This window comes from Vigna unguiculata, chromosome 6 (genome assembly GCF_004118075.2).
Source record: "Vigna unguiculata cultivar IT97K-499-35 chromosome 6, ASM411807v1, whole genome shotgun sequence".
In the NCBI taxonomy this organism is placed as follows: Eukaryota; Viridiplantae; Streptophyta; class Magnoliopsida; order Fabales; family Fabaceae; genus Vigna; species Vigna unguiculata.
Window position 1 is genome coordinate 4,499,645 of NC_040284.1, and position 24,555 is coordinate 4,524,199.

At 36.7% G+C, this 24,555-nt stretch overlaps 2 protein-coding genes across 5 annotated transcripts in view; both read right to left on the reverse strand.

Moving 5' to 3' along the window:
- The window catches only part of LOC114187892 (transcriptional adapter ADA2a-like), a 36,909-nt gene extending 18,551 nt beyond the window's left edge, over positions 1-18,358 (reverse strand). Inside the window, exons 1-9 of one of the 4 annotated variants that reach the window (XM_028076293.1) lie at positions 18,225-18,358; positions 17,356-17,396; positions 17,087-17,265; positions 12,808-12,873; positions 12,547-12,672; positions 12,388-12,460; positions 11,152-11,212; positions 11,015-11,073; positions 10,847-10,897 (exon numbers count right to left, since the gene is read on the reverse strand). In XM_028076293.1, the coding sequence (XP_027932094.1) occupies positions 10,847-10,897; positions 11,015-11,073; positions 11,152-11,212; positions 12,388-12,460; positions 12,547-12,672; positions 12,808-12,873; positions 17,087-17,265; positions 17,356-17,396; positions 18,225-18,283 (715 nt within the window). In that variant the 5' untranslated portion in view covers positions 18,284-18,358. Of the gene's footprint in view, positions 1-10,846; positions 10,931-11,014; positions 11,074-11,151; positions 11,213-12,387; positions 12,461-12,546; positions 12,673-12,807; positions 12,874-17,086; positions 17,266-17,355; positions 17,397-18,224 lie in introns of those variants that run through there. The other 3 variants (XM_028076292.1, XM_028076291.1, XM_028076294.1) reach the window with 3 other exon arrangements.
- A 1,553-nt stretch (positions 18,359-19,911) lies between these two features.
- Positions 19,912-21,248, reverse strand: LOC114187467. The gene is made up of 2 exons (XM_028075728.1): positions 20,661-21,248; positions 19,912-20,179 (listed from the first exon to the last, which is right to left on the reverse strand). The coding sequence occupies exons 1-2, from the start codon at positions 21,084-21,086 to the stop codon at positions 20,087-20,089; spliced, it is 519 nt and encodes a 172-aa protein (XP_027931529.1). The 5' UTR covers positions 21,087-21,248; the 3' UTR covers positions 19,912-20,086.
- Positions 21,249-24,555: the final 3,307 nt, after the last annotated feature.

Here is a 24,555-nt window from a genome sequence, read left to right on the forward strand (position 1 = left end):
AAAATAATTTTATAAAAAATTAAAATAAATATATTTAAAATTTTAATATTAAATATAATTAATATTATTAAAATATTTAATAAAAATATCAATTTTAATAAAAATAATCATAACATTATATAAAAGTAAAATTTGGTCTAAATTTGAATTGCCCGAAATTGAAATTTTTTTAAAAAAGTTGGGACTCAAATCAAATCAATTTAACAAATATGAGGACCAAATTGAGATTCATACATTAATTTGACACGTGTCACCATATTAGATTGACACGTGGCACATTACAGAAGTGACACGTGGCATAAATATTTTTTAAAAAAAAATTTAAAAAATTTAAAAAAAAAATTCAAAAAATTCAAAAAAAAAATTCAAAAATTCAAAAAAACGAGGAATTGACACGTGGCACCTACTTAACGGTGTTAGTTCTCTACTAACGGAAATGACATATTAATACTGATTTACAAAAATGAGGACCTAATTGAGACTAATAAAAATATGAGGACCAAATTGAGATTCTGCAACAAAAACGAGGACCAACGGAGTATTTTAACCTGCACTATTATGTAGTTTAGATAGTTCTATTGACTCATGGATTATGGACTCAGATGCATCAACTGATGTATTTTCTGTGTTTAAAAGGTGGAAAGAAACAAGGATCTCTTTACATGATTGCAGATGAGGATATGATATCAGTTGCAGAAGTTGGCAACAATTCCTCTTTGTGGCATCAGAGGGTTGGGCATATGAGTGAGAAAGGAATGAAGCTCATGGTCTCAAAAGGTAAAATACCTAACTTGAAGCATGTTGACGTTGGACCTTGCGAACATTGTATCTTTGGAAAGCAAAAAAATGTTAGCTTCTCCAAAACAAGTAAGTCGTCTAAAGTTGAAAGACTAGAACTAGTGCATACAGATGTTTGGGGGCCAGCTCTAGTGAAATTGATGCAGACCGCCACCAACAAATAATATACAGATAGAAAAAAACTAGGTAAAGGTGGAATAGATACGGTAATAGTATTATTTATCTCTGAAATCGACAAAAAAGAAGATGTAGTAGAAAGGATATGTCTTTCTAATACCCCAGAGCACAGCTCCTTGCAGAGTAGCATAACAACTACTCGGTCCAACCATAACACCTTTTTTTCCTCCCCCCACTACTCTCGTACCTCCTTAATAAAAGGGATTCTATTCTCTCTCTATAACTAATTCTTTTTGCCAGCTCATTTTTTTCCTTTTCTTTTGTAAACAATCCACTCTTTGGGCTTTGTGGCTGCTTCTTGGACAATCCTTTCTTCCGGCCCAATGCTTACTACTCGATCCCCATCATTGGCCCCTCCATTAATAGTAATCTTGTCCTCAAGATTCAAATGAGGAAATTGGCTACGTATGACCACAACATCTTCCCAAGTGGCTTCTTCAATTGGTTTTGCAGCCCACTGTATCAACCACTGTTTTACTTGTTCACCCTTTTTAACCACTACTCGCGAAGCCAACACTGTGATTGGAACCCATGTGTCAACACAATCTCCTCCCAAGCCTGTAGGTAATTCAGACTGCACTTGGTAGTTTCCTATCGCCTTTTTTAGCAAAGACACATGAAACACAGGGTGAATTCTAGCTGTCTCCGGTAACTTCAAGCGGTAAGCTACAGTTCCCACGCGACCAATAATTTCAAAAGGCCCATAATACCTTGCAGACAATTTGGCATTAATTCTGGATAGGACAATTTTTTGTCTGTGAGGTCTCAATTTCAAAAACACCCAATCTCCTATGTCGAAATTGCGTTCTTTCCTTTTAAGGTCAGCCTGATTTTTCATACGCTCCTGAGCCCTCTGTAAATGGTGTTTGAGCTGTTTCAAAGCCCCATCTCTGTCTAAAATCTCCCGTTGAACAACTTCCACTCGTATTTCCCCTTGAGATCCCCGTATTAACGATGGGGGCTTCCTGCCATACACCACTTCAAAAGGAGTGGTTTGTGTGGACTCATGGAATGTAGTATTGTACCAATACTCCGCCCAAGGTAGCCAATGACACCATTCTTTAGGTTGATCAGTCACAAAACAACGCAGGTATGTCTCGAGGCAGCGATTGATGACTTCCGTTTGACCATCCGATTGTGGGTGATAAGTTGTTCCCATGTTTAGAGTCGTGCCCTGCAACCTGAAAAACTCTTTCCAGAATTGACTCATAAAAATGGGATCTCTGTCGCTCACAATTGAGATAGGAACACCATGTAACCTCACTATTTTTTTCACAAACACCTCAGCCAAAGTTTTTGCAGTATAAGGGTGTTTTAACGGAATAAAATGAGCATATTTAGATAGTCTGTCCACTATGACAAATATAGCTTCATACCCTTTGAATTTTGGCAGCCCCGTGATGAAATCCATCGAAATATCATCCCATACTCGCGCCGGAATGGGTAGTGGTTGCAAGAGCCCTCATGGGGACGTCGCAAGATACTTCTGCCTTTGGCACGTATCACAAGAGCGCACATACTCTTGAACTCTTCTTTTCATGCCTCTCCAGTACAAATTAGCTGCCATCCTTCGTATGTTCTATAATACCCCGAATGTCCGCCTTGAGGGGTTGAATGGTATTCTTCCAATAACTTTGGGATCCAAGCAGAATTTTCGGAAAGCACCAATCTGCCCTTGTAGAAAAGAGCCCCTTGTCTATACTCAAATCTCGCCGCCTCCTTTTCTCCCATATTGATCTGGTCAATAACTTCCTTAAGCTTAATATCATTATGGACTTCCGAAAGGACAGTATGGCAATCCAACCACATTGGAAAATGTGTTAACACTCGCAATTCTCCCTCGTCTATCTTCCGAGATAAAGCATCCGCCCCTTTGTTTTCACTTCCCGGTTTATAAATAATGTCAAAGTTGTATCCTAACAATTTAGCCATCCAATTTTGTTGACTCCCTGTGATGACCTTTTGCTGCAATAATTGTTTCAAACTTTTATGATCTGTAGTGACCAAAAATTTTCTGCCCAACAAGTAAGGACGCCAATGATTTATAGCCAAAGCAATTGCCATCAACTCTTTCTCATAAGCTGATTTGCTCAGATTTCTTGTTCCCAAAGCCTTGCTGAAAAAAGCTATTGGGTGTTTATTTTGCATGAGTATGGCTCCGATCCCCAACCCCGATGCATCACACTCCACCACGAATTCTTCTGCAAAGTTAGGCAAGGCCAATAGCGGAGCTGAGGTTACCCTCTTCTTGAGTTCTTCAAAAGCCATTTGTGCCTCCGCGGTCCACTTAAAAGCATCCTTTTTTGTAAGGTCTGTTAAAGGTTTCGCCACCTTCCCATAATCTTGAATAAATTTCCTATAATATCCAGTCAGCCCAAGGAACCCCCTAACTCCTTTAACACTCTTAGGAACCGGCCAATCAACAACTCCCTGCACCTTTGCTGGATCGACTGCCACTCCTTCTCCAGAGACAATATGGCCAAGGTATTCCACACATCTTTGAGCAAACCAACATTTTTTCTGATTTGCAAAAAACGTATGTTGCTCCAACACCGACAACACCTCTTGTAAGTGTTTCAAGTGATCAATCCAGTTTGGACTATAGACTAAAATATCGTCAAAAAAGACCAACACATACCGTCTAAGCTTCCCCCGGAACACCTCATTCATCAAAGCCTGAAATGTCGATGGGGCATTCATTAGGCCAAAAGGCATTACAAGATACTCATAATGTCCTTCATGGGTCCGAAAAGCGGTCTTGTGGATATCCTCTTCTCGCATCCGCACTTGATGGTACCCCGATTTCAAGTCTAATTTCGTAAAGAATTTGGCCCCATGGAGCTCATCCAATAATTCTTCTATCACTGGAATTGGGAATTTATCAGGTATAGTTGCTTTATTCAGTGCCCTATAATCAACACACATGCGCCAAGATTGATCCTTCTTGCGAACAAGAATGACCGGGCTGGAAAAAGCACTATTGCTATGCCTTATAACTCCATTATCCAATAAATCCTTGACCTGCCTTTCTATCTCATCCTTCTGGTAGTGTGCATAACGATAAGGACGAACATTCACTGGACCTTGTCCTTGAAACAAGTTTATACAATGTGACTTGGCGCGTATGGGTGGAAGCCCCTTTTTCTCTTGGAACACTTGCACAAATATATCCAAGATGGCATCGATTTCTTCTCGTTGTTGATCATTAAGATGGCTTAATCGATCTTCTTCTTCCTTTGGGCGACGAATATCAAGGCGCATCATGAGCCCATCCACCTGCCTTGAATTGCTACCAACCAAGCCATGCAGTGCTGTTTAAGAGGTCCAATGTTCCCAAATTCCGCGTAGAAGTACTGCAGTACCTTGAACATTTATTTTCATGGTCTGTAGCTTCCAATCCACCACCATTTCTCCTAGAGAAGTCAACCACGCAATCCCCAACACCATATCAATGTCTTGTAGATCAAATGAAAAAGCATCCAAGACACACTGCAACCTACCCAACTCCATCGGGAGATTACGACATATGCCGCTTGTGTCAGCACGATGGTCGTCGCCCATCAAAATGCGCATGCTAGGCGTGGGCTCCTTCTTCCACCCCATTGACTGCACTAATTTTCTTGAGATAAAGTTGTGTGTTGCGCCGCTATCCACCAAAACGCAGACTCAAATCCCGTGAATCCTTCCCTCGAGTTTCATGGTTTGTGGTTGTTCCCCCTGCCGCTGCGAAAGGCATTGTAAACTGAGGGTACTGCATTCACCATCATACGGGTCTGCGGCAGCCTCTTTGCCCTTCTGCAACTCTGGGTCATCCTCACTATCGTCCAACTCATCTGCTAACATAATCTTTAAATGTTTGTCAGGGCAAATATGTTGCGGACTGTACACACCGCCGCACTTAAAACACAAGCTTTTTTGTCTTCGTTCTAACAAGTCCCCATAGGATAAATGCTTGACCCCTCTATCGCATGGGCCATTCTTGGGTCGGTCAAACGTTTCGTTTTTTGAGTTGGGCCCAAGTCCACTTATATCTCCAACGGACCCATAATGCTTGACACCTCTATCACTGGTATGTGAAGGTTTGTTAGGAAATGTGAAATTAGACCTCATAGTGGCGTGGGACCCACCACGTGAGGCAATTCTCCCATGTGTAGGGTTGACATTGTCCTTTCCCTGCAATTCTGCATCCACCGCCCTCGTTACATTCATGAGACGAGCCCTCGACAACGTGCCCAAAGCATGTAAACTGCGTACCTTCCTCCTTATGTCTTCCTTTAATCCATGCAGAAAATAGGCAAAATATTGTTGTTCAGGAATTTTGGGTATTTCAGCTGTCAAAAATTCAAAATCCTAAATATATTGTTCAACGTCATTTGTTTGTCGTAAAGCCGTGACCTGGTCATAAGCATTCCCTTCACCTAATCCGCCATATCTATCCAACAAGGCTTGTTTGAATTGATCCCACGATAAATCTTCTTCCTCATTTATCAATGAATTAAAGAAGTGGATGGTTCCTCTCTCCATACATAGATGCGCCAAATGGAGGCGAACTTCATCGGTAGTCTCTTGCACTTGAAAGTAAACTTCCGCTCTAGTTATACACCCTGCAAGATCCTCTCCCATGAACATGGGAAGTTCCACTTTCTTGACAGATTGTCGAAATTCATCCAGTGAAGCACCCTATAACTTCTTTGGGCCTCGACCACTGCTACCCATTGTGTGCATCGATGATTTGGTTCCACCGTCTGGGGTTTTATCCATCTTCGGGATAAGGTTCCCCGAATTCTCGCTGTCAGTTCGCCATGACCCACCCACATTTTTGGAAAGGATTTCCAACAACCTTGACTGATTGTCAGCATTCTCTACCCGTAAAGTCTCCATTGCCTTGTGATTCTCGAGCGCCTGAAGACGCATAGCATCCATGAAATATTTCAGGTTGGTCATTTCTTTTTCCAACATATCTAAACGTGAATCCATGGCTATTCCCGTTTCCGGTGGCTCCGACGTTGAATCGCTGTCATCTACGGTCTGTTTCTTGCCGGTCTTCTTCCTCGGGGGCATCCACAGGGCAGGTCGGACCACTGATGCAGACCGCCACCAACAAATAATATAAAGATAGAAAAAAACTAGGTAAAGGTGGAATAGATACGGTAATAGTATTATTTATCGCTGAAATCGACAAAAAAGATGTAGTAGAAAGGATACGTCTTTCTAATACCCCAGAGCACAGCTCCTTGCAGAGTAGCATAACAACTACTCGGTCCAACCATAACACCTTTTTTTCCTCCCCCCACTACTCTCGTACCTCCTTAATAAAGGGATTCTATTCTCTCTCTATAACTAATTCTTTTTGCCAGCTCATTTTTTTCCTTTTCTTTTGTAAACAATCCACTCTTTGGGCTTTGTGGCTGCTTCTTGGACAATCCTTTCTTCCGGCCCAATGCTTACTACTTGATCCCCATCAGAAATCCCTTGGAGGTTCACAGTATTACGTAACCTTCATTGATGACTCTACAAGAAAGGTATGGGTTTATTTTCTTAAAAATAAATCTGATGTATTTTCTGTGTTTAAAAGGTGGAAAAAGGAGGTTGAGACTCAAACATGTTTAAAGATTAAAAGTTTGAAGTCTGATAATGGTGGAGAATATGACAGTAGTCAATTCAAAGAGTTTTGTTCAAAGAACGGGATCAGAATGATCAAGACGGTTCCAAGAACACCAGAGCAAAATGGTGTGACAGAAAGAATGAACAGAACCTTAAATGAGAGCAAGATGTATGAGAATCCAGTCAGGATTACCCAAGGTATTTTGGGCAGACGCAATAAGCACAACAGCCTATCTCATAAACAAAGGACCATCAGTTCCTTTAGGCTATTAGTTACCGGAAGAAGTATGGTCTGGAAATGAGGTAAACCTTTCACATTGAAAGTATTTTGTTGTGCTTCATATATTTTGTTGAACTCTAATAGTAGAGATAAATTGGACCTTAAGACAAAGCGATGCTATTTCATTGGTTATGGATCTGACATGTATGGCTACAGGTTTTGGGATGACCAAAATAAGAAAATTATCAGAAGTAGAAATGTTACTGTTAATGAAAACATGTTCTATAAAAACAGGACTGCCGAATTTGCAAATGCAAATAAACAGTTAGAGCAGGTATCATAGAAGAAATTTAAAAATGTGATGTAGTCAACAGAAGGCAGAATACAGATGTAGAGTTTGAGTCTGAGTCTGGGTCAGAACATGAACAAATAGTAGAGTCAGTAACTCCTGAAATACCGATTAGAAGATATAGCATAATAGTTGTAGCACCAGAAAGGTACTCTCCTTCATTGCATTACTTGTTGTTGACTGATGCTGGTGAGCTAGAGCATTTTGCTGAGGCTATGCAGGGAGATGAATCTATTAAGTGGGAGCTAGCAATAGAAGATGAGATAAAGTCTCTTTAGAAGAATAAGACATGGTCTTTAACCAAGCTTCCAGAAGGAAAGAAGGTTTTGCAAAACAGGTGGGTCTATTGGTAAAAAAAAACTGATGGCAACAAATGATATAAGACTAGACTCGTAGTGAAAGGGTTCCAACAGAGACAAGGAATTGACTTCACAGAAATTTTCTCTCCTGTCGTCAACATGACTACCATCAATATTATCTTGAGTATAGTAGCTATAGAAAATCTTCATATGGAGCAGTTAGATGTGAAAATTACATTCCTACATGGGGATCTTGAGGAAGAAATCTTTATGGCACAACCAAAAGGTTTTGAAGTACAAGGCAAAGAGAATCTTGTATGCAAGCTTCATAAAAGTTTGTATAGATTGAAACAAACACCGAGACAGTGGTACAAGAAGTTTAATGAGTTTATGAGAACTCAGGATTTCACAGAAGTGAAGAAGATCATTGTTGTTACGTGAAGAAATACGTTTACAGTTATATCATTCTTGCCTTGTATGTTGACGACATGTTGATTGTTGGTGCTAATATGATGGAAATTGACAGGTTGAAGACACAATTCTCAGGAAATTTTGAAATGAATGATTTTGGTTCAGCCAAGCAAATTCTTGGTTTGAGAATCTCCAGGGATAGATCCGAAGATATGTCGTCTTCGCAAATATTTATATGCCCTAAAAGAGTGTCCAAGGGCTTGTGTTGGAAAATTTAGCAATGTTGTTCAACAATTTGATATGACTCGGTGTGAGGTAGATTATTCAGTTTTTTATCTTCACTCAAGTGCTGGATGTGTCTGCTTAATAGTGTATGTTGATGACATCATTCTTACCGGTAGTGATAACCATGGCATCTCTCAGATGAAACATCTTTGTGATTATTTTCAGACCAACGATCTTGGAAAACTTAGATATTTCTTGGGTATTGAGGTGGCACAGTCCGACAAAGATGGTATTGTTATATCTCAAAGAAACTATGCCATAGATATTTTGGAGAAAACTGGGTTGGTGAGTTCAAAGTTTGTTGATACACCCATGGATCACAATACTAAACTTCAACCAAATCAGGGGGAGCCTATATTTGATCATGAGCAATATAGAAGATTAGTTGGGAAATTGAATTATCTTACCGTTACTCGTCCTAACATTTCCTTTGCAGTCAGTGTGGTAAGCCAATTTCTTAATTTCTCATGTGAAGATCATTGGAATGCAGTCATTCATATCTTGACGTATATTAAAAGATCTCCTGGAAAAGGATTGTTATATGGTTCTAATAACCATACAAGAGTTGTTTGCTATTCAGATGCTAATTGGGCAGGATCTCCTTCTGATAGAAGATCTACATTTGGGTATTGTGTCTCCATTGGTGGTAACTTGATCTCGTGGAAAAGTAAGAAACAGAGTGTCGTAGCAAGATCTAGGGCAGAAGTAGAATATAGAGTTATGGCCTCAACTGCCTGTGAACTTGTTTGCCTTAGGCAATTGCTTAGAGAGTTACAATTTGGAGATGTTACTCAAATGACACTTGTGTGTGACAATCAGGCTGCTCTTCATATTAGCTCTAATCTTGTCTTTCATGAGAGGACCAAACACATTGAGATTGATTGTCATTTCTTTCAAGAAAAGATTATGTCTGGAGACATCAAGACTGAGTTTGTTAACTCAAGTGATCTGTTAGCAGATATTTTTACTAAGTCTTTACGGGCCTAAAATTGATTATGTTCGTAACAAGCTTGGCACATACGATTTGTATGCTCCAGCTTGAGGGGGAGTGTTAGATATTGTTTGATAATATTAAGATATTGTTAGATATTGTTAATCACAATATCAAACAATATCTTCTATTTACTCTATTTTTTTTTTCAATTGCTCTTTTAATTGTACATCTCTCTATTATAAATAAATTAACCTATGTGTGGTTTATACACAAGGGAGATTAATCTCAAACCCTATTCTCTTTCTTCTCAACATAAGATATTTATATGGAGCAACCTCCTGGATTTGTAGCTCAAGGGGAGTCTTCAGGAATTGTATATCGTGTTCGCAAATATTTATATGGCCTAAAATAGTCTCCTAGGGCCTAATTTGAAAAATTTAACAGCGTTGCTCAACAATTTGGCATGACTTGAAGTGAGGTCGATCATTCAGTTTTCTATCATCACTCAAGTATTGACACACCCATAGATCCTAATACCAGGCTCCTACCAAATCAGGCGGAGCGTATTTCAGATCCTAAGCAATATAGAAGATTGATTGGAAAATTAAATTACCTTATAGTCACTCGTCCTTACATTTCCTTTGCAATAAGTGAGGTGAGCCAATTTCTAAATTCTCAATGTCAAGATCATTGGAATGTAGTCATCTTATATTAAAGTACAATAAATAATCTACTGAAAAAGGTTTGTTATATGGTTTCAATAATCATACAAGAATTGTTTGCTATTCAAATGTTGATAAAAGATCTACTTTCGGGTATTGTGTCTCCATTGGTGGTAACTTGATTTCTTGGAAAAGCAAGAAACAAAGTGTTATGGCGAAATCTATTGCAGAAGCAGAGTATAGAGCTATGGCCTCAGCCACTTATAAACTTGTTTAGCTTAAGCAATTGTTCAGAGAGTTACAACTTCGAGATGTCACTCAAATTACACTTATACGTAATAATCAAGTCGCACTTCATGTCAGTTCTAACCCTATTTTTCATGAGAGGACCAAACACGTTGAGATTAACTGTCATTTCATTCGAGAAAAGATTGTATCTAGAGACATCAAGATTGAGTTTGTTGAATCAAATGATCAGTTAGCAGATATTTTCACTAACTCTTGAAGGGAGCCGAGAATTAATTATATTTGTAACACGCTTTAGTACATATGACTTATATGCACCATCTTAAGGGGGAGTTTTTCCCAATATTTAATAGTGTGAAAAGAAGTGTTAAAAACATATAAACCAGGCTCTTCAGCTAACAACTTTAACTTTCAAGGCCAAAGCAATGTTGTGGGTGTATAAAATTTTACTATCCCATAGTCTAGTGAGGTTAGAACTTGCTGAGAAATTATATCAAACCCCTAATTAGGGATGTGAAATATTTTCATATTGGTTGAGAGTTTGGTAACATCAAATTGGTTCTAGAGTAAATCAACCCTTAAATAATGTACAATTTATTCTAATAACAAAAGCTCCTGATTATTTTTATCTATATAATTATCACCCAATGCACAAATTATAGTAGAATAATATTTTAAAAAAATTGATCTTTAAATATACTTTTAAAATATGAAGTCCAAACTAGGGATTTGGAGGTAGTCATTCAAAATTTCTAAACTAGCGAATGTTTACATTCAGTCAAGAGCAATAAACATATCAAAAGAAATACTAACTCAACAAAAAATGAAGTGCAGTATTTCACACAGCATCCGAAAACATACCTTCAACCTTGACATCATCATTACTTTGGCTCAAGTAGGAAGAGTTCTTAACTGTACTTGAGCAAGATTTTCCACATGTTGAACCCATATCATGCATATAAATTATACCAATAAAAATTTCAGTACAAAATAATAAAAACAGACTTTTATCACACTATATGATAGTACCTGAGGTTAATCTGGAGATTTCTAGATTATTGATTTCTACCTTCTTTGTTTCTTCATAACTGAGATGTTGCACCAAAGAATTGGCAGATTCATAAATGATTGATTCAAATAATCACATTTAAAAGGGTGAATTGTACCTTACTACATCAGAGAAGGGAGCTTCTTCTTTCAGCATAAGCTCAGCAGTTAGAGAAAATTCTGCAAGAATAACATGTAATGGGTTTTAAAATGTAGAACAATAATAGGGACTTGAGTATTATGGGAGTGCCTATGTCCCACATTAATATGAGATGCTTAGTAGAGGATGTAAGTATCTGCTTCTCTCCCAAAACAACTAGCTTTTAAGGGGTGTATTCCCTTAGTGCTTGGATGTTTATAAAAGAACTTAATGTTTAAAAATGACCAAATACATGTAATAGACATCATCTTGTTAGAGATTCCACATCAACCTAATCAAATTATAATATGTAAGTAAATACAAATCTCACTTTACTAAGTGAGTATTGTGAGTTTGAGTTAAGGTTAATATATACTTTCTAAGATATGTAACACCTCAAAAAATTGGTGTCACATAGTCCTGTTAGCATAACCGGCAGGTCGTCTAACAAGACATGAACACTAAAGTCCTCTACTAGTACCATGGCCTCTACTAGTTCCCTTCTACATAGGACAGCAATGATCTTGTTTACAATCCTCACAAACAAAACTCCCAAATTGAGAATTTCAAGCCCAAAATCTGGATTTTTTGGCAGTCCAATAGCTCAAAGTGCACTCAAAACAAAAAATCTATCACAATGGAAGGAATCATATGGTGATGAACATCGAAAATTACAAACATTTGCAATTAGAGTATTGAGTTTGCCTTGTAGTTCATCCATATGTGAGCATAACTGGAGTGCTTTTGTAAAGGGTAAGAATTCCTATTCATGACAGTGATTTTATAATTATTTTTTAGAGGCTACTATAAGGTGTTAATTAATTTTGTAATTATTTAGATCCACACCAAAAAAAGGAATCGTCTATAGCAAAAGACCATGAATAACGTGGTGTTTGTAATGGCTAATTCAAGATTGACGAAGAAGAAGGATGTTAGGAAAGCACTACAACATGGATGATCTGACTTCTGACGATGAATGGACTATGGAGGAAATTGAAGCAAGTTCAAGTTTAGATGATTCATATGAAGACATCTTAGTTGAAGTTAGAGAAAATGAAGATGCTAGCAAAGGTGGTGTTACCTATGGATGATTTGGAGGTTCCTCCAATTTTACCAACTTCTAGTAATGCATTTAATATCTTAATAGAAACAAACTAATCAAGTTCTGCATGCAAAATCTCAAAACATTATGACTTTTAGTTATCGAGAAACAAACCTTTTTTGGCTTCATGACCCTTAACCATGGCAAACAATTCATCCCTGCTCTTTCCCATAACATGAGACAAATCCTGGGTGCGCATATGAACAATTACATTATGCATTCAAATGATAGTTGCATGAATAATTTCGTGACATAGTTCTCAAGTTGTCTTACCGGGAGAGGAAAACATGGTGAATTCATATATACAACATTATAGTGGTCAATACACTGAGATTTGCTTTTAGTTCCAACATATTCTGCGACTTCATTCCAATTCCCAAATCCATACATCTCAATAGCCTATGAGAAAAATACATTTAGAAACATAATTTTACATAACATGCGATATGTAATAAAAAGACAAAAATCATTTAGGATACAGTTTAACGTTAAGAAAAAGAAACAAGGAGTCTTCCCCGTACTCAAATCTCATACCTCTAGAAGTAAGATCTCTTCATCTGCATTCCAATCTGGACATATAAGTGGAAAAGATAGATTATCCTGTACCGAAAAGAAAATAATGTAAAATTTGACATTGGATGCACATATGTTGTGTTAGAATTATTACTTCTATGTAGTATCATTAAGCCTATGTATAGGGTGTAGAGTGTGGGAAACCTCCTACTGCTGTATCTAGTTCTGCACCTAGGGTCCTAATTGTAGTCTCTTAGTCTTCTATGTTGATGAAGGATTGACCCCAACTAAGGATGGAGGCACATGCTTAAAAAAGACTAAGCATGTTTAGAGAGGAAGTTCACTAATCCTTCATCTCTTTCATTTGTGTTTGTTATTTTTGATTCCCTAAGTTGACTTAGTTGAATCAACTTTAGTTGACTTGTTGACCTTTGACTAGGTTTAACTTGTTGAATATAGTTGACTTTACTTAAGCCAACATGGTAATCTATGTTTATTTGCTTTGTAGGTTAATTAGGAGTAAGAAAGCAATGTTAGGTGGCGCATGGTGAATGGGGAGCATAAATGATGTGGAGGAGAGAGTAAAGCAAAGGCATAAAGCATAAAGTAAAAGGCATAAAACAAGTGTACCTATGTACCTTTGGTCTCCTTTGTTTTTAGCACACTTTGGCCACTTTTTGGAGACATATGAGACACATTCTTTGTCTCCTTTTGTGGTAGAACGAAATTAGCCTTGCACACACAATAGTTAGCTCTTTTGTCTCTCATTTTTTGTAACCTTATTTGATGTAGTTTCTAGAAGCTAGGGTTAGGTTTTTGTAGAGACATCATGAGGTATCTTTTATTTGCTTAGAGACCCCTAAACTCTTCTATATAAGGGGTGCTCCTAGACATGTAAAAGGGTTGTTGAACATTTTGAAGTAAAAAACACTCTTGTGTCTCAACCATTTGTGAGAGTTTCCTCCCTAGGGAGTGAATACTTTTAAGCCTTATCTTGCATAGCAAGTGGCGGCACACATCCACTCATCTTCAAGGTTGCCATGGCTTCTAGCCTAGCCTTGTAGTGGCGTGCTTCTCACATTTTTACCATTTCTTTCCATTCCATTTTATGTTTCCTTCTTCCTTAATTGTTCTAGGTTTTCTATGGTTTATGTGCTTTCCATTTCCTTTTTGTTTTGAAGAAATCCATCATCTTCTTCTCATGAGCTTTGTGAAAGAAACCTTCACATCTAGATAGCATGCTATCTTAATGTCTAGTGGAAATTTTCAAAAAGCTTTCTTAAACAACTTTACCATATTCATAACTCTAAAAAGAAACAAGATAATCCTTCATCATTTGGTATCTAGAGCTTAGGTTATCTTGAATATGGTGTTTTTAATGTACTAACCTTGTCTTGTTGTAGCTATCTTAGTATGGTTCAAATCCACTTCCATGACACATAAAAACAGTGTTGGCAAAAAAAAAGTGACGATTTTAAAACATTAAACTGCACCAACTCAGCGGTCCAAAAATTATGTTTTCGGTGTCCAAAGAAAGCTCTTTGAGTCTAGTTTCCAGAAAAAAAAAAAGAACCAACGCATTTGGAGTTCTGCGGAGAAAGTTATGATCAAATTAGTGAGCAAAGGTCAGATCTACCAAGAATATGTGAATCAGCGTTTTCAGGTTCTATTGTGGCAGTTTGGCTAAGGTTTTTGCACCTCTTTAAGCTCCTAAATGTGGTTGGATAACATGTCTTTGGATGCTTAGTCTTTGAGCCTCAAATCCATGAGTTTAAATGCATGATAGCTACATGTTTGTGTCTTTGTGTATGTCATGTTGAATCTTTAAATGTGCCTAACTTTTGCTTGAGTCATATGTCATATGTTAACTTGAAGTTGTCTTGTTCTTGTGTTTCCAAGTATTTAAATGTTGCTTTCACTTTATGTCTTGCTTGATGTATACTCCATGAAATTGATTTTGGCCTAAATCTTGAGGAACTAAGTGTCCAAGCTACCTAAAACTCTTTCTCACCATTTTATAAAACTAGTTGTAAAAGAAGAAAATTTTGCACCAATTTTTGCCTAAAAAACGAGAGCAACCTTGCTCCTTGGTGAACTAAAAGTGTGTTTTTCACTAGGTGTTACGCTACTAGTTTTCATACTTGAGAATTGGGTGATATTGTCTAATTAGTTTCATACTTTAACTTGGTTATGATCTTTCTTGGTGTATGCATGATTTAAGACCCGAAGATGCTTGTCAAGTACTTTCTTGGTTATGATTTGTTGTAGGAATCATGACAAGTTCATCAAATGCACCTACTCTAAACAAAAACAATACATTGATGAGAGTGTTTCGGGATTTAGAGTTGTCTAGGAAGGAGTCCTTTGAACAATGAGAAAAGAAAAGGAGCAAAGTGACCTAAGAATCCAAGAGCACATTCAAAGGCTTGAAGCTAAAGAGCAAGAAAGAGAGACTAGGAAAAGACGGCATTCTAGGTGCAACCCATCACAAGAGAAGCAAACTCCAAAGATTCCTAAGTTCTATGGTGGAAGTGATCAAAAAATCTTCCTTGATTAGAAAGCTAAGGTTGATCAAATTTTCAATGAAAATCATGTAAAGGATCAAGCACAAGTTGATCTAGTAGTTTTAGGATTTTTGGAGTATGCCAATACTTGGTGGCATAAAGTTTGTAAGAATTATGACCAAGGGCCAACAGCGGCTTCTTGGATGGACATTAAAACTCTTATGCGCGCTAGATTTGTTCCTCCCTCCTATAGGAAGGAACTTCTTTTGAAGCTCTAAAGGCTTCACCAAGGTTCTATGAGTGTGAGTGAGTACTTTAAAGAATTAGAGTCTCAAATGCATAGGGTTGAAATAAAAGAAACTAACAAAGAGAAAATAAAAAGATTTGTGAGTGGTCTTAGGAGAGACATACAAGACCAAGTAGAGTTGTATGAGTACTCCACTCTTGAAAATGTTTTCACACTTGCCCTTAGGATTGAAATTCAATTGAAAAGAAAAAGAAGGGCAAGGAAGAGTTACTCACCCAACCACTACTTTAGTCACTCATGGAAGGGAAAGGATAAAAAGAAACATGATAAGTTCCCTTCTAACTCTCATCAAGAACCACCAAGTAAAAGTAAGTCACAAATCACATTCACCATTCCACTTCTTCAAGATCAAGTTCCATTAAATGTTTTAAATGTTTGGGTTATAATTGTTGGGTTTTTTTAATAAACATAAATATATTAGCCGTTGGGTGGTTAATGTACTAGTCGTTGGATAGTTAATGCACTAGCTGTTGGGTAGTTAATGTACTAGTCGTTTATAGTCGTTGGGAGTACAACGGACGAAAATTGTAAGCCTATAAATTGTATTGTTGATGGCATGAATAAACACAATGCAAAGTGAATAAGTTTTCCATTCTAGAGCCTCTTTCTCCTAACAATAATCACATTGCTTTAAATTGCCCAACCAAGAGGACCGTGATCTTAAAGAAGAGTAATGATGTTGAAAGTGAACACTCATCTCCCCTTTCTCTTTCAAAAGAATCTTCTTCCTCTAGCAAAACTAAAATTTTTAGAAAGACCCTATGTTATTAAGGTGCATGATATGTCAAGATCAAAGTGAGCTTGAGCCAACTCAAAGAAAAAACATTTTTCAATCTAGATGCAAAATTAACAAACGGGTTTGCTCTCTAATTATTGATGGAGGAAGTAGTACCAATGTAGCTAGCACAAGGTTGGTGGAAAAGCTTAGCTTAGAGACCATTCTTTATGCTAAGCCCTACAAGCTTGCTTGGATAAGTAAAGAGGGAGAGGTCTTGTAAGGAGGGGGAGGTCCCTAAACCTCTCCGGTTTTTGGTTATTGAAATAATACACATGTTATCTCTTCCTTTTCCTTACTGTTTTATTGGATACTATCATCTTCGAATAAATAAAAAACAAAAATAATAGGGTATAATTGATTGTACATTAGCTTAAGTGTCGTGGCTTCTGTTGTGAGTAATAGATTAGTCTCTGCAGACTGTAATTAGTTATGTCAGCAGCAGTTTGTTAACAAAGCAGTCATGTCAGGTATTATAGTTTACTTTTCTGATATAATAACTGTCAACTCTGTTACTAGCAGTTGTAACTGCTTCTAATCTCCGTACCACATGTACCTGTTGAGATATTCAGAAAATCGATGACAGAAGAACTCTTTAGTTCTTAGTTTCTCGAATTTTAGAATTCACAGCCAATATCTTAGTAAAATATGAAGATGCAAATTATGTTACAGTAGTACCATAAATATGGAAAGGAACAATGTGAAGAAGTTTACCATAACCCGATACGGATGATTGCTTTTGTGGGGTGTCACCTCAGCACCAACAGAGAAGCACTCTATGCAGAGGTCAAAATCTTGACAGACAGCACACTTGATGCGAATCCTCCCCGAAATATCTTTGTTACAATAATTACAGTGATAAAGAGATACCTTGCTATTAGTTATACCTTGGCCTACCACATTTAGAAAAAGGTGTTAAAGAATATGCTAATGGACCTTTTGGAAAGAAGGGCACCCATGTGATGTGATCATAACAAAATCACCTGTAGGTAAAGTTTCTGAAGCAGCCCTTTTTCTCTTTAACCTAAGAAAGCAATGAAAAAAACATTACAACAAAAAATATGTAGCACCTAGTAGGAAGCATTCAAGAAGAATTTCAATGTATCCATGGGCATGCCCACAAACAAAAATCTACATTCTAGGACCAAAAATAGTATACATTTATCTTTTAAGTCAGCAAAAAAATAAACTGACAATGTGTAGAACTTCCAGTTTTTTCCTCATTTCCATCAACCTGAAAACAAGCATCTTATTGACAAAAGCTTTTATAGATTCCCTTTCATTCAAAATCTTGACCCTGTGCCCATGTATGTCTCACAGCTGATGCCCAAACATACTACAAATCCATGTTTCCTCAACATTTTAAATTACGATCATAGATACTACTAAATCTCTTCCTTACATTTATGTTTGCCAGTATATTCACTTTGATTAATAAATATAGTGTGTAGTCACTCCAAACTCAAATCTTGATCCCGGTACACCCAAATCCTCTTCATCACCAATTAAACAATACACTGTCTATATTGTTAGAACATGAAATGATACCTCCTACGTCCAGTCAATCAAGTCTGTGAAAAACTCGAAACCCTCGATTAATTTAAGTTGACCATCGAACTTAAAGCTTGACTAATTTCATGGTACCAAATTCCACACATCAAAATTGAAACAAAAGAAAAAAGCACGAGTATAGCATTAAAAAGAGTTGCAAAGCACGTTCCATAACACGACATTGTAAACCCTGTCTTTGTAAATAATTTCCCTTGTCACCAAGCTTGATTAATTTCACAGTGAGGAAGTTGGAAACGCGAAAATGGAAACAAAAGCGTAGTAATCGAAAAAGGAAAGCAACCTGTGGTTAGGGTCATCGTCGGCGGGGCCCGACGCCGACGCAGCACGGCAGCGACCCATTTCTTGACGCCACTTACTGCCGCTAAAAGGAATGGTGCTCCGATACGGAAGAAAATAGGTGAAATTTTGAAAAAAAGGTTGAAGGAATAAAAGAAATACAGAATAAATAAATGAAAATAACTTAAAAACCAGAATACGGAGGTCATTTTTTTTTTCTTTTTAATGTTCTTTTCTCTTGTATCTTCTAGGCTTACTTAATAATTTAATCTTCTAATTTATTAGTTTCATTCACTATGGTTTTCTTATTATTATTCGATTCAATTTAATTTTTTAATTTTTTAAAAAATTTAATTTGATCCTCTTATTATTTTTTATTTAATTTAATCCTTCTATTTTTTTTTAAACAATCCAATTTTGTTTTTCTTTATTTCAAACAAAATTAGTAATTAAGCTTTATTACACCTTAGGTGGAGTGATTTAGATATATACGAGACAGATATTTATCCAACGAGTATAGTACATATATTTATCGAACAAGTAAGGTACAGAGAAACTACTAATCGTACCCTACTGGTTTCATTGACATCCTTGATTAAATTATTTGCTTTTGTTAATTTCAAAACTTTTAATCAAGGGATAGTCTGGTGATTCTAGATTATAATTAAACTCTTAAGTCTGAATAGATTATCATGCATCAAATCTTTGGATTGGATTCAAGCAACTTGAACAAGACTCTCGGCGTGTTTGGAAACACTTTGAGAAAATTGATTCTATTTGATGTGGGAAAATCAATTTTTGTTGATGAAGAAGCTAGAAAGAGTTGCTTCTTTGTGAATTTTCTATCTACAAATGATTTTAGAATTTGATTTTGGGTGCCTCTTGTAAGATCTACTTGAAAAATTTAAATAATTATTTAATAAATGTGGGTAATGAAAAACTTTATGACATTTAATGTGAGGAGTTATGATAACTACAATTCCAGAGGATTATTGGGATGTGTGGCGCTTGGTGGTGAGGTTCGTTATGCCAAGCGATGTAACTCAATTTCAGTATCAGTTTTGGAGATGTAAACTTGAAGTTTAAATTATGTTTATTAGGACTCGTTAAAATATGTTTTAATTTTTCCATATTTTGGAAAAATCATTATAATAAATGTAATTTTGATTTTATATCTTATTTTTTTTTATTTTAAATTAGTAATATCCACTCGAGATGTTACGTCTCTAAATAATTTATTAGCATGAATTAATTTTAGAAATTGATTTCGGATGTTTTCGAAGTGAAACCAAACATATTAAAAAATAAAAGAAAACCAAAAGGAATCTTCAAATATCTTGTTGCACAATTAACCTTAGTATTTTTGTTCAAGAAACGAAAACATTTCAAGTTGAAGAACCACTATAATGATGACAAGCTGAGAATTAAAAACCACAAGTAGAGATAACCTAGTCACCTGAACAACCGAAAAGCAAAGTTCAATATCTCTATTAACTAACGAAGTAGAATATGTCTATTTGTTAGTTGCTTGCAAATCTTAAATGAAAACAAAACCAACTAAAAGATTATAGAAATTCGAGAGTAACGTTCTTATACTGTTTGATAGGGTGAGCAATTTTGAAGAGTCCATAAATAATATTTTTTCTAATAAATAGATGTTGGTTCTTCCGAAAAAAACAATAAGCCCGTAATTAGAGATGTGGAAAACTTTCTAAGCCTTCAAAATTCTCTGAAATACTTGATACTTAAAGTTTCTTAATGTCGGCATTAAATTGAATAAATAAATGAATGGCAACAACAACAAAATAATTAAACCAACTCACAATTAAAAAATAGTAAAAACATTGAGCAAATATTTAAAAAACATCATTTGGGTAGCATGACATGGGCTATGGGGTCTCTCGTTGTCTTCCATTTCTTGAACTGTTTAGAAGCAGCTTTCAGTGCTCTTGCCCATCGCTGGATCAAACCAAAAACGCAAATTATTTCCAATAGATAATGACATTCAACATTTTGCCCCATTCATCCCCAAAATTCTCAACAGTTGTATGAAAAAGTGTATGGAAAATAATTTCATAACAGAAGGTTTGTGAATTTTTTCACATGTTTATTCAGAATTTCAGATTTCTCAACATAAAGGATAAAAAAAAATCAATTTCCATAAAACATTACGATGAAATTAAAAATGCCAGAAACCCAGATAAATTATCAGTTCAACTTTTATATACCTTGGACGACTTTTACTCCTTATTTAGCTTGCAACTCATCTAATTTTAGGTGCAACATTAAGTAACAAAACGAGTACAAAAAAACTAAGATAAAGCATGAACAACCAAAGCTTACGAAGCGGAACGGCAGTTTGAAAATTCCATGATTGTTTACAAAGAAAAATACCAATTTCCTCAAACCGAAAGTAAAATGTAACAGAAACAAAAGTCACCTTGTTCATGATGGGGTTGCAAGCACCTTTGAAGGGTGTTGGTGAGAAATCAGAAGACAGCTTCTTGTTCTTGCTCTTGCCATGTTTGTTGATGAAATGAACGTTGAGATTGAACTTTTTCCTAAGCTTTGAACCCATCTTCTTGACACTGCACCTTGCTCCCAAACCCATCTCATAAGAAAGCTTCTTTGGAGTTATGAGATCCAAATTCATTGGACTGCAGGGTGTGGGAAGCAAAGGGGACCATATTGTGCTCTGAGAGTAATCAAAGTCATAGGCAGAGTTATCCGGAAACTTGCACAGAAGCTCAATTGACATCTTTGGCACCAAATACTCCACCACTTTTGTAGTTTTCAACACCACTGCTTGTTCCTCTTCCTCTTCTTCTTGAGCTTTCTCTTTCACCGATCTTCTTCGAGATTCCATTGCAAAACACAAATGGGTATGTGAATTTTCTTTGCGCCCAACACCAATTTGGAAGCTTTCTGAAGTTGGGTAAAGGGAAAAAGGAAGAGAGAGAAACACCCACAACGACACGCAAAGTAACCGTTGTGAATTGTAATGTCTGTCGTGTCCCGAAACAACACTATTCAAGAACATTCACGTGATTTCCATTGTTTTACCCCAGTACTATTGCGTCCTCACGTAACAAAAATAAAAGAATACATAACGCCATAATAAATAAACCACCTATATCTTTTATACCCATAAAAAAATTAAGGATTTGGACGTTTGACTTGGTTTTCGTTTTAAAATTATTAAATTTAAAATGCTAAAATGACCGGATTATATCGAATAAACCACCGTTTTTGTCCTAAACTACTAGTTTTGTTTGTTTAAACTTTTTTCGAAGAAAAATGTTTTATTAATGGTTCTTCCCAGGAGATGGAACCTAGTTGGACGAAACGTTTGGAAATAGTGAAATCTCTTTTTTTTTTTTTTTTTCAGTTTTTCACTCTTTGGTAATGTGATTAAACTTCAATGTTAAAATTTGAAATAGAATGAAGATTTATTATGCCAATACGGTTGACAAAAGCAGAAGACAAACTTAAAGTTAAAACAATATTTTGATGATGACAAAGAATCTGAAAGTTAATTGGAAGACAATCTAAAAATAAGTGTTTTTATGTTTAAAATTATCTTGTAAATAAGTTAAAGTAACTTTGATAGACTTAGAATCAATAACATACTTTTAAACCTTTGGACTCTCTTATTTTTGTAAAATTCGTTGTGATAATCGATTATCACTTAGGATAATCGATTATTTTAAGTTATGCTAATTTTTTTAAAAAACTCACTGGAATAATCGATTATAACTCCGGATAATCGATTATCTGTTTAAACTTTTGTTTTTATAAAACGCACTAGAATAATCGATTATGATAAGTGATAATCGATTATCCCTAGCAGTTTTAGACTTGGCTTTTTAGCTTCTTCACTCAGATTTCGAATGGCTTTATAGAACCCATTTTTCATTTGTAAAAACTACCTTTTTGAGAGTTAGAGTTCTAGTGCTGTGTTTGTAAAGAGTTCTCTAAGTTTTCTTAAAAGAGCTTTGAAAAGCCTAGTGTGAATGGAGCGATAACTTTTCCTAAGAGGGGTTTCTGGGAGATTGGGTGTGGTTGTTGTTCCTAGGAAAGCTGGTCAAGTTCTCTGTGTGATTCAAAGGAAGTTTACTTTCATCTCTTGTGTCTTCAAGAGAGGTGTTTTCTTTTCCTTATTCTCTTTAATCTGATTGTACTCTGATCTTTATAGTGTTTAAGTTAATCTCTTTGTTTAAAGAAATTACCAACTGGACGTAGGATCTTTTTATCTGAACCAATATAAATATTTGTGTTGAATCCTCTTCCCCATCTCTTTAATTTATCTATTGTTGCATTTAAAGGAACTACCCTTGTGTTTGGATGAGGCATTTCAATAATGCTTAGAAATTGAAATGCTTTGCATTTGAATTGCTTGCAATTAAATTTCCTTCATTTTCTAAATAACTTGTTTGGATAAAGAAATTAAAATACCTTACATTTCAATTTCTTGTTTGGAAAAAACAATTGAATTTCTTGTGAGATAAAATTTAATTTTTACAATATTTATTTTAGGCTTAACTATGTTTTAAGTTCATGATAAATTTGGAAACGGGTTCGACGACCCAAATGGATTGAGCTGACCCACCCGAATACCCAATCGAATTGGTCTGACCCAACGCCCAGGCGGGTCGGGCCGGCCAGAAAACCCAGACAGGTTGGGTCGACCCGATGATCTAGACAAGCCTGACGGCCCATACCTGCCAGTCATGCTTGTCAAGTTCATCAACCTGGCCCGGCACGACCCGACCTAACTCGGCCCGTCTAGGTCATTGGCCCGGCTTGGCCCCAATAGGTCGTCAAATCGACTCAATTGTCGGGCCCGTTTGTGTCATCGGGCACACCCGACAAGTTTATGTCGATGGGCAGACCCAACTTGGCAAGGTCGTTGGACTCGTCTAGGTCGTCGGGGTCGTCGTGCCAGTTGGGCCTGACTAGGTCATCTGGTCAGTTAGGCTTGTTGGATCAACGGGTCAATCAAGTCATTGGGCCTGCCTGACACGTCTGGGTCATCAGGCCCGCCCGACACCTCTAGGTCGTTATGCTTGCCCGACACCTCTAGGTCGTCATGCCTGCCCGACACCTCTAGGTCGTATGGCCCTCCAAACTCATGTGGGTCATCAAACCCACTGACTCGTCTTGGTTGTTAGGTCATTTTCACCCGTCTATGTCTTCGAGCCCACCCGACTCATCTAGGTCGTCAGTCCCATTTGGGTCATCGGACCCGCTGACCCGTTTGTGTCATCGGGCCAACCTGGTTCGTCTAGGTCGTTGGGCCAACTTGACACATCTTATTCGTCAGGCCCGCCCGAACGGTGTGGGTTGTCAAGCTTGACCGACCTGTTTGAGTTGTCAAGCCCGCTTGACCCGTATGTGTCATCAGGTCACCCGGTCTGTCTAGGTCATTGGGCCCGTCTGATCCATCCGGGTTGTTGGGCCTGCTCGACCCGTTTGTGTTGTCAAGTCAATTCGATCCGTCTGGATCGTATGGGAAGCCCAGCCTGTGAGGTTGAGTGAGAAGAATTTCAAATTCTAACTTTTTTGAGGGTATTTGAATTTCTTCTAATTTAGCTAATTGAAATACTTCAAAAGAATGCATGCATTTTAAATGCTTTTTAATTTCTCTATCCAAACAAAGCATTTCATTACAAAGAATTTTAAATTCTTCAAATAAATGAATTACCCTCTTGAATTGCCTCGTCCAAACGCACCCTAAGGGTTTAATTTAAACGGTAAAATTTGAAAAAAATTTAAAAGTATTAATTTTATTAATAAACTAATTCACCCCTCTTTTGGTTTTTGTCCATTAACAAATTATTCCGCTTCTTAATTTCAACAATTTGTATCAGAGCTTACTTTGATAATTTTTCAAAAATTTTCAAAAATGGTTAGACAAAATCAAACTTTTGTTGGGGTGTGTCTATCAATAAACATTTTCTTTCTATTGGTGAAAATTACCCCTTCTCAAAAGTTAGGATGCAAATATTTTTGGAATCTGTTGATAGGGGTATTTGGAATGTTGTTATAAATGGTCCATTTGTTCATATTAATGTTGTTGATGATGTGCAGGAACCAAAGCCATTTTCGTAATGGACTACGAATGAAAATCGACGGGCTCAATATGATGTCAAAGTTAGAAACATAATTTCATTTGCTTTGACCCTTGATGAATTTTACAGGATTTTTGTTTGCACCAGTGCATGTGAGATGTGGGAAATTTGCGAGTGATCATGAAGGAACATACGATGTAAAAAGGGCATGTAAGAACTCCTTGATCCAAGATTACAAAAATGTTTTGTATGCAACAAGGAGAA